We start from the raw sequence: 12,027 nt of genomic DNA on the forward strand, positions 1-12,027 counted from the left end.
ATTTCCTATCCTTCTAGTTACTTCCCCGTTCGACATTCTTTGAATCCATGATATTCGTAGGATTCTTCTGTAACACTAAAATTAAAAGGCGGCCAACTTATTCAAATGGACTTGTTTCAATTTCCACGCTTCCAAGCCATAAAGAAGAGTAGAGAACACGTAACATCGAAGCATCCTTATTCGTAGTTCTAACCTTATATCCCTACAACAAAGAAACTTTTTAAGTTTAATGAATGATCCACGTGCTATTTCAATACGTGTCTTAATTTCTTTGGTTTGGTCTACATTTGATTTTATCCATATTCCTAAGTATTTGTAGTTATCCACACTCTCAATTACATTATCTGCAATAGTTAATTGGCTGTCCACATCACATTATTCAAAATATTGTCCAGTGTATACAATATTTTGAACAATTAATTCAAATAACTACTTTTTCTAGACATTGTGTAGAGCGCTCTTAATAAATATACGGATTTTTGTCACTCCAGTAGCGAAATTTGTTAATTTACATTGCCATTTAAAAAATTAATATTTATCCGTGAAAAAATATTCTGTTTAGAAGAATGTTAAAAGAATCTTAGAATTCAGAAAAGTGAATTCAGGAATTATACAGGAAATGCCTTCTTCCTCTTAAAGTTTCTTCTTAAAGTTGGAAATCATCTTGTCTATGCGGACCCTGTTTACCACCGCTCTGAAATACTGCTTCAAGCCATTACCTTAGGTTCTTAAGCCCCTACATTCTTTGTCTTCCCACATTTCGCTTTTCTGGAATTTTACCGTGAATAATAAGTTGTACAACTTGTAATTAAGGACCAAAAATATTCATCAAAAGTCTCCTCCTTAAAAACAAAAATGATCTGACTTTTCGATTTTTCATATTATTTGCGGGAATAAAGACATATTGCCGTTGCGAAGTTTTCAAATTCTAGGTAATCCTGTATTATAAACTTAGTCTACACATATTAACTAAATAGGAATAAATAGCTAAAAATTAAATAGTGATAAGACAGAAGTCCATTAGATCAACCATGAGACAAGATATATTATGACCTTAGTGGCTCCTAACACTAACGACAGGGTAAGTTAAAATATAGCGAAACCAATATTTTATTTTTAATTCCAAAAATTTGCCTAGTAAATGATAAACGTCAGGTTGTAGAAAAATTTAATGTTTAAAGTTTTTTAGAATATTATTTCTTGTTTTACAAATTATTTTTCAATCCCTTCAACCTTTTACTTTCAAAGAATTTACCTAAATGAAAATCTGATACATTATTTCCAGCTTGATTCTCGCTGGATTTTCTGTACTGCCTCTTTCCTTTATTTTTTGTTCCTTTCGGTAAATATTTTATTTCTTGTATTTTACGAATGTCTCATTTAATATTCTAATGGATATTTATACATGTACTTTTATTTCTTGCAGATTCTCCCACTTGCTTGGATGTTTTCATTCATACATTGCAAAATTTATTATTTTATCTCGAGGAAACCTTTTTGCTAGAGCATTAGTTATTAAATGGTTAGTTTATTGTAGTTATTTATATATCAAGGGCATTAAACATATGTTTATACTCTAAGGACGACAAGCTTATAAACTCGAGGTCCTCTGGCCCGGGAGTTTTTATATCGCCCGAGGGTATAAACATCTAATAATGCACGTGGTCAAAACTTTATGTCATACCGGTTCATTGTATCAATTAAAGTTTGAATTTTATTTTATAGTAATTAGAAGTAATATTGTATCGCAGCAGGTATTTAGTACCGTTGTTAGGAAAGTGATATTGGTTAGCAATTTGTTATTAACGTAAACAAAGATTTTCTATGTGACATTGTCGAAAAAAGGTCAGAATGCAAGAGAAATTCGACATTACTGAAGAAATAGTTAAAAAAACCAAAAAAGACTGAGAAAATGTTACAAAAATTAAAAGAAACGTACGACAAGGAATATGCTAAATTTCAACAATGGATGGCAGAAAATAATACTCAATGCGTAAATGAGACCGTACTACTGGCATATTTTGGAGACCTTGGGTTTCTCCCAGTTCTTTATGGTAAATAATTAATATAATATAAGTCTATATAACAATATACATTGTTTACCTGAATAAATAAACGGATTAAATGAAATGTTTGATTTTTGTTGTTTCCTATTGCAATAATTTCTAATATGTATAACATTATGCCCGCGCGGGCATAAAGTAGACCACTATGTGGTTCGTGACTAAATAATAAATACACTATATTAAACCGGTGTGGCATAAAATAATTAAAACTCAGAGAACTACTTTTATAGTAAACTGTTTCATCTGAATTGGATGCAAAGACAATCAGAAATATAACAATGACAAATAATCAGACAAGTAAACTGTTACTCTGAATTTTCATTAGAATATTTAATTTTCTATCTCCATAGAGTACTCCTTAGTTCTCTTCTTTAGCCTGTTTGCGTCAACTCCTGGACAAAGGCCCCCCATGATTTCTCCATTCTTCTCTGTTTTGTGCTATTTGGTGCCAGTTTCTCCCCACTTTGTTTCTTTGATACGATGTCGTATATTTCCAAAAAGTTCAAATAGTTCAACAATAATATACGTCTTGTAAAATATAAACTTTCCTGGTTAAAAACATTAAATTTTCCTACAGCACTCTTTTTGGTACTATCAGAAACATTAAGCATCTAAAGAACTGAAAATAATCTCATATTTAGTCGAAACATTATACCCGCTTTACACCAACAATAAATTGATCTCGAAATTGACAAATTTATTCAAGACCAAATTTGACGTGTACAAAATGTATGGTTTGTGGTACAAACATTCAATTTTAACCACAGTTCATCTAAAGTGTTCTGTGATTTTATCGTGAAAATGAAGAGATTTGACGAAATAAAACATGTCCTATAATAGAACATGTTCTATTTCGTCAAATTCCTCCATTTTCTTTTTATTCACGGCAAAATTGGAAGTAAAATTGTGTTTTGTACACGTCAAATTTGCCCTTGAAGATCTTGGTCAATTTCTTCATCAATTTATTGTTGGTGTAAAGCGGGTTTTAGATTGCTAAATATTTGCAAGACAAACTATTTAATTTGGGAACAGAAACGAAAAAATTTAATAGAAGTATGATTAACTATTGACTTTGATTAAAAGCTTGCGTAATAAATTTGATTTTGACAAGGGAACTTAAGATGTTTTAGCAAATAATTGTAGCTAAGTTGTTTATTAATCAATATTCCTGCAGAATAAATGCTTCTGAATAATTAAAACAGTAATGATAAACTTTTTACAATGGGTTATTAGAGTTGTTTCACATTACCGTCCTTCAGTATTTTATATTAATATAGCAGTTCCTCTTAAACCAATAAACATCATATATATTTGTATGTTGAATGGGTTGTATATGCGAGTTCATTTTGAATGAAGTGAAAGATATACGTACTCTCAATCATTTATTGTAACTTCCGACGACCGGTTTCGCTCTCTAAAGTATGCAGAGCACCATCAGATCTACGGTTACAAGTAAACTAAATGCTACCAATAAAAAATCAGAGTTAGAACAGTGTCTGGTTGTTATCAAAGACTACAAGATCAAGCCAATATTTAAAAATATAAATTACAACCACAGACATACACATATGCACGCACACATACACACGAATACACATATATGTGGTCCATGATTGTGCAATGTAAAAGTGTTGTACTTACATGCTGATACAAGCAGAGATTTTAAATTTATACTAATAGGAAATTAATAGGATAGGCGGACAATGCTGCATAGGTTAACAAGTCTATGGGTAAATTCTTGAGAGTGGAGAGAAAAGTGGCAAAAGACAGCCAACAAATTCGTGTTTGATATTTTGTTTGTTCGATGGAATAAAAAAGTTAAGAGATAAAAAGTTAATTAACTAAATTTGATGTTAGCTCTGGTTGTGCAATTGTAACTAATATGTTAAGATCTTTTCTCTTAAATGTTTTTAAGCTGAGGGCAGTGGTCTTAGACAGGAAGAAACTAGTTAGATAAACAAATAACTGATTGTAATAGCAGCCATGTAACTATCATGTTAGTGAAGATTTCACAATCACACTTCACAATTATTCCTTGTATCGGCATGTAAGTACAACACTTTTACATTGCATAATAATACACCACATACATATGCGTGTGTAAGCGGATATATGAGTGATTACTTGTATGTGTGTGCATTTGTATGTCCGTGCTTGTAATTTATATATTTTTTAATATTGACTTGATCTTATAATCTTTGATAACAACCAGACCATGTTCTAACTTTGGTTTTTTCTTTGTAACATTTAGTTTACTCGTAATCGTTCACCTGATGATGCTCTGCAAATTTTAGAGAGCGAAACCTGTCGTCGGAGTAAAACAATAAATGATTGCGAGTACGTCTATCTTTTACTTCATACAGTGCACTGGAATAAGTGTTACCCCCCCCCCCTTATTAACTTATTTATTTTTAACACATAATCAAAACGCTCGGACAGGTCGATTTTTAAAATAATCATATTATAGCATCAATGTTTCGAACTTTACGCGATCCCTCTTCAGGTGACAGGCATAACTTTGATTTTTTTAAATGGGAAAGTACATCATGTGACACCTCATTTAAAATTTTTAAATACAGATTACAAAAATGTATATTAGTTTAATCCTTTTTTAGAGCAAAGGCGCAAAATTTCGGTTGAATTCTTTTTAAACGCATTTATTTATTTCGAATCCTGAAAAATCTAATAAGTATTTTTGAAAAATTTAAACGCAGAATGAAAGATTACATTATTACTAAAGGCAAAGAGTCCCTTAGAATAAACAAAAAGTTGCTTTTGGATGATATATTTGAAATTAAAAATCAGAATAAATTTTCTCTTTTTTTCACCCCTGTGACTTATTAAAATAAACATTATAGAAGTTCTCAGGGACTTTCGACCATCGATAATACTGTAATATTTCATTATGCGTTTACATTTTTCAAAAATATTTATTAGTTTTCTCAGAATTTGAAATTAAATCTCATTTAAAAATAATCCGACCGAAATTGTGCGCCTACTCTCTCAAAAAGGATTAAAGTAATATACATTTTTGTAATCAGTATTTCAAAAGCTTTTAAATGAGGTATCACATGATGTACTTTTCCATTTAAAAAAATCAATGTCTGTCGCCTGAAGAGGGGTCGCATAAAGTTCGAAACATTGATGCTATAATATACTATAATTATTATTTTAAAAATCGACCTATCTGAGCGTTTTGCTTATGTGCTAAAAATAAATAAGTTAATAAGGCGGGGTAACTCTTATTCCAGTGCACTGTATATATTTGTGTTTTAGTACACATAGTCTATATAAAATCCCTATTTTTCCCACAGTCCTAGTACGTACCCTATAGTAAAAATCCTTTGAAGTCACTGTCACAAGAATGGTTTAACTTCAGTCGATTCAGTTTAAAACGGAAAGTTAGTGATTTAGTCACTTAAACACACAAAAGGTAGGCATGCAAATAGATACTAACATACTGAAATAAAAGATCATATACCTCTTTCCTTGTTTTAAGTTCTTCTGAGTTGAAGCTGTTGAGCAGCAAAGCCAAGAACAAGTTTAGCACCATAAAGTTTCCCATGACCAGCGTAGGAAGAAATACTGCGAGGCAAGTTCCAGAACCCTAAAAAGAAATAACTACGTATTAACAAATTTCTATACTCTATACCATTCATTTATTTAGGGACGTAGCCGCAAAATTTCGTCTCTAATGCTTTTTAAATGTATTCATTATTTTTTGAATCTTGAAAAAGCTAATGAGTATTTTTGAAAAATTTAAACGCAGAATAAAAAAAACCAATATTACCGAGGGCCAAAAGGCCCAAAAAACTTCTATAATGTTTATTTTAATAAGTTACAAGGTTGAAAAAAAAAGGGGAAAATTGAATATGATTTTTAATTTTAAATATTTCATTCAAAAGAAACTTTTTGTTTATTCTATGGGACTTCCGGCTCTCGGTAATAATGTTCTTTCATACTGCGTTTAAAATTTTCAGAAATATTTATTAGTTTTCTCAGGATTGGAAAAAATGAATGCGTTTAAATAGAATTGGACCAAGATTTTGAGACGACCCCTTTATTGCCATAATTTCAAGTAGTTACATTATGGTATGGGAGCAAAGTATGCTAAATGTGCAGTCACTCGAGCGTTATGGGTACCTATTGAGTTGTGAAGAGTAGGTCCTAAAACCAAAAAAAGTTAAGTAAAGTTTTCCATTTTAGTGAGGAATTTCCATTTTTAATTTAATTTTCCATTTCCAACAATCGTTTTTTAGATTATAGCGCCATCTATCCATAATTCTAAAAAATGTCTCGAATAAAAGTTACTTATTTTTACGTAAGGAATCCAAATCTGCAATAAATAATGGGGGCTCCTATTTAAGATTTTAAAGTAATCCCCACCCCATCTCCGTGGGGGGTCGTGTTTGGTGCCATTGGATAGATTTTTCAAAAATATTAAATAAGTGTTTTTTTCAGTTTTTCGATCTGATGTTCATTTCGCGAAATATCGCGGGATTCGTATATAAAATATTAAATTTACTCCCCACCTCTCTCCGTGAGAAGTCGTGTTTGGTATCATTCGATAGATTTTTGAAAAATATTGAGCACGTATTTTTTAGTTTTTCGATCAGTCATTTATTTCGCGAAATATTCGCTTTTTCTTGTGAAATTTTCGTCAGATTTTTTAAATATACACTGTTTTGCATGTACTTAACTTACCTTATCTTAATCTATTTCGAGTTTTTCTAAGGATATATTTTTTTTCGGCCCCCCTTAACGAACTCCTCTGCATTAAGAGCCAATATATGGTAGAGGTACATGTAATAATCTGACGCGCTCGAGTAACTGCAAAAATCCCCGCTTGGGCTCCTCTACCATTACATGTCACTCAAAAAACAAAGTTATTTATATTTATAAATTAGGTACTGTAAAAAAAGTTTTTTGCATTTTTCGCTGTCAATTGTTTCATTTTTTTGAATATCAATTTAGAAACTCATAAATTAAAGAATTTTTAAGATCCACAACTTTTTATGTAGAACCATTGTTTCTCTAAAATGTATAAGAAACTTGCTATAGTAAAAATATGATTTTTTTCACTTTTTATCATTGTTTAAACAAACAAAACAAAATTAGCTGTACGTCTTCAATGATTTGTCATCAGTTATCCCTCATATGCCTTTTCGAACGTTCAAAAATCTGCATAAGATTTTTGCGTGAAGTCGATGATTTCTTTGCAGACTGGGGTAATTGCCAACTGCAAGAACTTATTATTAATAGTCTAGTCGAAACATAGGGGGTCCCGTGGGCACTTTTAGCTCGCCGCGATTTGATGGTGGTATTATAGGTTTTTTGGGTCGCTGAATCCAATGGAAGTGGTCTTGAAGCCCAAATGTGGTGTGTCTAATTGTTATTAACAAATATGGTAAAATTAGGTGCTTTCAGGAATTACTAGAAGCCCAGTAAATAAATTGACAGTGTTAAGGTCTTCTCCAGTGTTCTTATTTTGTTAATAACAAATTAATTGTTTATTCGCCGAAAAGCTCAAAATGCGTTATCTACAGCAAGTTTGTAGTTTTTTCATAGTATTTTTATACGCTAAATCGATTGTCACTAGTCGTGATACCTTAAACCACGTTCCGACTTTGTTATTAATAAATTATTGCAAAAATAACGGTTGATAGTACGTTCACTCACGGTTTTTGCTCTAAATCTTAAAAACCACTTGGATTGACATGAAATTTGGCATACACGTAGCTAACATGTCAAACAAAACAAGTGATATTGTACTGATGTCTGCTTTTACCCTGGGGGTGAGTTTCAACCCTTTTCGGGGGAAAAAGAAACCTTTAAAATAAAATATTGGTTTTTTTTGTTGAAAAATGAACATATTCCCTCGCAAATAACTCGAAAAGTATTGACTTCGTGAAAAAACCCTAGAGAACAAAAGTTGCTCAGAATTAACCAGTTTATCCAATGGCAGCTAATCTGGAAAGCTCAACGTAGGTGGCGCTCGTGTAGTTGGAGGTCACGTCAACTTACGTCAACACTTCAAATCAATCTATTTCCAAGTAAATATTGCATATTTGTTTCGATGTGTGAATTAAACTCGAGAAAATAAAATCCCTCAATGTTGTGCTATGCATTTGTGCTTATCGAGAACATCAGGACACAGGTTTCTCAAAGATATTCTGAAGAGAAAAAAATGGATTGTAGCAATAAGAAGGGATAAATATGTGCCGACTATAAACGCACGTATCTGCAATAAACATTTTGTTGAAACAGATTACGTATTGCCCCTTGATTCGACAATAAAGAATAGAATACTTCACTATAAAATTCAGATCAAAATTTATTATAAACGCACGGATTAAGATATGCAATTTTATATACATTCACACTGTTGCCACATCTACAATCGCTTTTTATGGAGTGAACATATAAAAAAATTTATATTTGAAGCAATAATAATAATATAGAAAAATGTGAAATACTAATTTTAAATAATTCTCAAGTTCCCAATATTTTTTAGGGACTAAAACATAACCTGACCAAACCTAACCTAGCGTCATCGAAAATAAAAAAGTTAATAACTGAAAATTAAAGTGACCTAGTAGGTACCATTCAAATATTCTTTAGTGACTAAAACATAACCTGATCAAACCTAACCCTAATTTTTTCTAATTTCATCTTAAATTTAAGGTCGCTTTTCACGTAGACAAACACCCAAATAATTGTACTTAATTAAATTAACACATTCTATATTTCCATAAGGAATTATAATTTTTTTAAATAAGACAACATTGCACAATCGACTGCGCTCAACCCATACTTAAACCAAATTTACACCAAATGCGCAACTGTCATGGCGGCCATATTTTGAAAATATCACATTTTTAAATGAGATAAACACAAAAATTAATGCTGAGCGCACTTAATTGTGAATTTTAAATTGATAAAAAAGTAAGGCAGATCGCACATATCATATTATTCACAGTTGTCAGACTCGTGTGGGGAGCGCGAGTTAATACTAAATAAATACCCTCTTCTGAGCTATAGAAATAAAACATTGAGACGATGATTAATATAGTTTAGTATTCGATAAGGGCTTCCTTTTTCCAGTAACTCACGCATTCCTTCTCAATTCGTTTTTCAACGCACAAACAGTCTCTAAGATCGATATATTTCGGCCATAATTTATTATTTATTAAATCGTAATCAAAAACACCATATACAATCTTCACGAATAGTCAAAACGTTGACCTCCAACTACACTAGCGCCGCCAAGCTGGAGAAAAGGCGTACATAGGTGCCATTCCGGACTTATTTTAAAGGTTACTTTTTTCACCCTCGAGACGGGGTGAAATTCACCCCCAGGGTAAAAGCACACATCGGCACGATATCACTTGTTTTGTTTGACATGTTAGCTACGTGCATGCCAAATTTCAAATTATTTCTGCAATCATTTATTAATAACAAAGTCGGAACGTGGTTTAAGCTATCACGACTAGTGACAATCGATTTAGCGTATAAAAATACTATGAAAAAGACTACAAACTTGCTGTAGCTAACGAATTTCGAGCTTTTCGGAGAATAAATAATTATTTTGTTATTAACAAAATAAGAACACATTTTGAGTAATCGCGACTAGTCGCATTCGATTCAGCGACCAAAAATACACCAGAGAAGACCTTAACAGTATCAATTTATTTACAGGACTTCTAATAATTCCTGAAAAACACCTAATTTTACCATAATTTGTTAATAACAATGAAACGCACCACATTTGGGCTTCCAGACCACTTCCATTGGATTCAGCGACCCAAAAAACCTATAATACCACCATCAAATCTCGGCGAGCTAAAAGTGCCCACGGGACCCACTATGTACTATGTTGCGACTAGACTATAAAATAAACGTAATGTTAGAATAATAACACAGTAGTAGCAACACACATAGTACCCCAGGCTGTGGGTGAAAAAACGTGATATAATTCAGGAATTTTTGAAACCTATCAGGTGTTGTAAAGGACGATGCCAGGAATAACTTCTACTAAAATGTAACCAAAAATATTTTGCGCTTTTTTTTATATTGCGATTTTCATTTGTTAAATTTGCAATTTTTAAAGATTTTTAATTTTGCAGCTTAGGATATTGATTTTAGAGAAAAACTTTTAATAGAAAGATGTGGTAAATTAAGAAACCTACAATTTGAGCTATGGTAAGTTTAATTTCGTTTATTGGTTATTGCAAAACAGCCTGCGAAAGGTCCAAAATGGCCGTTTTTTACAATTGAATTATTTATTGTACAAATAATTTTTTTATATTTTTTAAAGCTTTAAAATGAAGATCTTTCAATTTCAAACATAAAAAAAAGTTGTAAAACCAGATTAACGAATTTGTTGCTTAGATACTATAAATTGTTTATCCCAAGAGGTCAAATGTCGAAGGCTATAACTTTTTGAAAAAAAATCGTAGAGAGTTGCTGAAACATCCAATCTCCTTCTAAAGAGTTATGTTTTCATATTCTGATGTAAATAAATGCGTAAAACATTTTTAAACCTCTAATTTTTGGGTTTGAAAATAAGGGGGCAAATTTCGTTATAAACGATTAGAGCTGAAGCGGCCCTGTACATCCTATGAGTTTTTAACTTACAGATTATTTTTGCTGAAGACGAAACGCAGATTTATAAGAAAATAAAAAAATTCTACAATCAACTGAAACCGAGATAATTTTTGGGTTTGAAAATAAGGGGGCAAATTTCATTATAAACATTTAGAGCTGAAGCGGCCCTGTACATCCTATGAGTTTCTAACTTACAGATTAAAGTTGCTGAAGACGAAACGAAGATTTATAAAAAAATAAAAATTTTCTACAACCAACTGAAGCCGAGATAATTGTTTTTTTTTCTTAAATCGTAGTGCCTTTATTTATAACAATTAAGAAATTATTTTACAGTCATTGACTAAAGAAGGACTTATGTTATCTTAAAATAAAAATTATTATAAAATATAATTACATTTAATTATTAAAAATTATTTTTAAAATCGGTGCTTTTGCGAGCGGCCGAATTTTGCAAATCGCCCGGCTCGCTTCAAATCGCGCGCTCGGAAATTTTTTACGTAACTTTTATTAAATTTTGACAGAAAACAATTTAATAATATCACCATTATAATATACAGTCTGTTTAACACTGTATTTGTTTTTCTTGATAAACTTTTTTATGTAAAATCTCATTTCTGAACAAATAATATTACAAAAATGATACATATATGTGAAATATATAATTATATTTTTAATTCTCTGATTGGTATATAAATATAATAATAATAATGTTACTTCTTATTATACAATATAAAATTTATCTTCTTGTAGTGACTATCCGTTTTGGATGTTCGCCAACGGATAGTCACTACAAGAAGAAAAATCTTTATACTGTATAATAAGAAGTAACATTATTATTATTATATTTATATAACAATGAAAAAATTAAAAATATAGTTATATTATATATTTCATATGTTATTATATGTATCATTTTTGTAATATTATTTCTTCAGAAATGAGATTTCACATAAAAAAGTTTATCAAGAAAAACAAATACAGTGTTAAACAGACTGTATATTATAATGGTAATATTATTAAATTGTTTTCTGTCAAAATTTAATACAAGTTACGTAAAAATTTTCCGAGCGCGCGGATTTGAAGCGAGTCAGGCGATTTGCAAAATTCGGCCGTTCGCAAAAGCACCGACTTTAAAAATAATTTTTAATAATTAAATGTAATTATATTTTATAATAATTTTCATTTCAACATAATATAAGTCTTTCTTTAGTCAATGACTGTAAAATAATTTCTTAATTGTTATAAATAAATGCAGCACGATTTAAGAAGAAAAACAATTATCTCGGCTTCAGTTGGTTGTAGAAAATTTTTATTTTTTTATAAATCTTCGTTTCATCTTCAGCAACTTTAATCT

The 12,027-nt window shown here is 30.9% G+C and overlaps 1 protein-coding gene across 2 annotated transcripts in view; it reads right to left on the reverse strand.

Moving 5' to 3' along the window:
* The window catches only part of LOC114335819 (sodium channel protein 60E-like), a 384,114-nt gene that overhangs the window by 135,559 nt on the left and 236,528 nt on the right, over positions 1–12,027 (reverse strand). For both annotated transcript variants that reach the window (XM_050649033.1, XM_050649032.1), the window contains exon 15: positions 5,548–5,673. In XM_050649033.1, coding sequence (XP_050504990.1) covers positions 5,548–5,673 — 126 coding nt within the window. The remainder of the gene's footprint in view (positions 1–5,547; positions 5,674–12,027) is intronic.

This window comes from Diabrotica virgifera, chromosome 4, assembly GCF_917563875.1.
Source record: "Diabrotica virgifera virgifera chromosome 4, PGI_DIABVI_V3a".
Classification (NCBI taxonomy): domain Eukaryota; kingdom Metazoa; phylum Arthropoda; class Insecta; order Coleoptera; family Chrysomelidae; genus Diabrotica; species Diabrotica virgifera.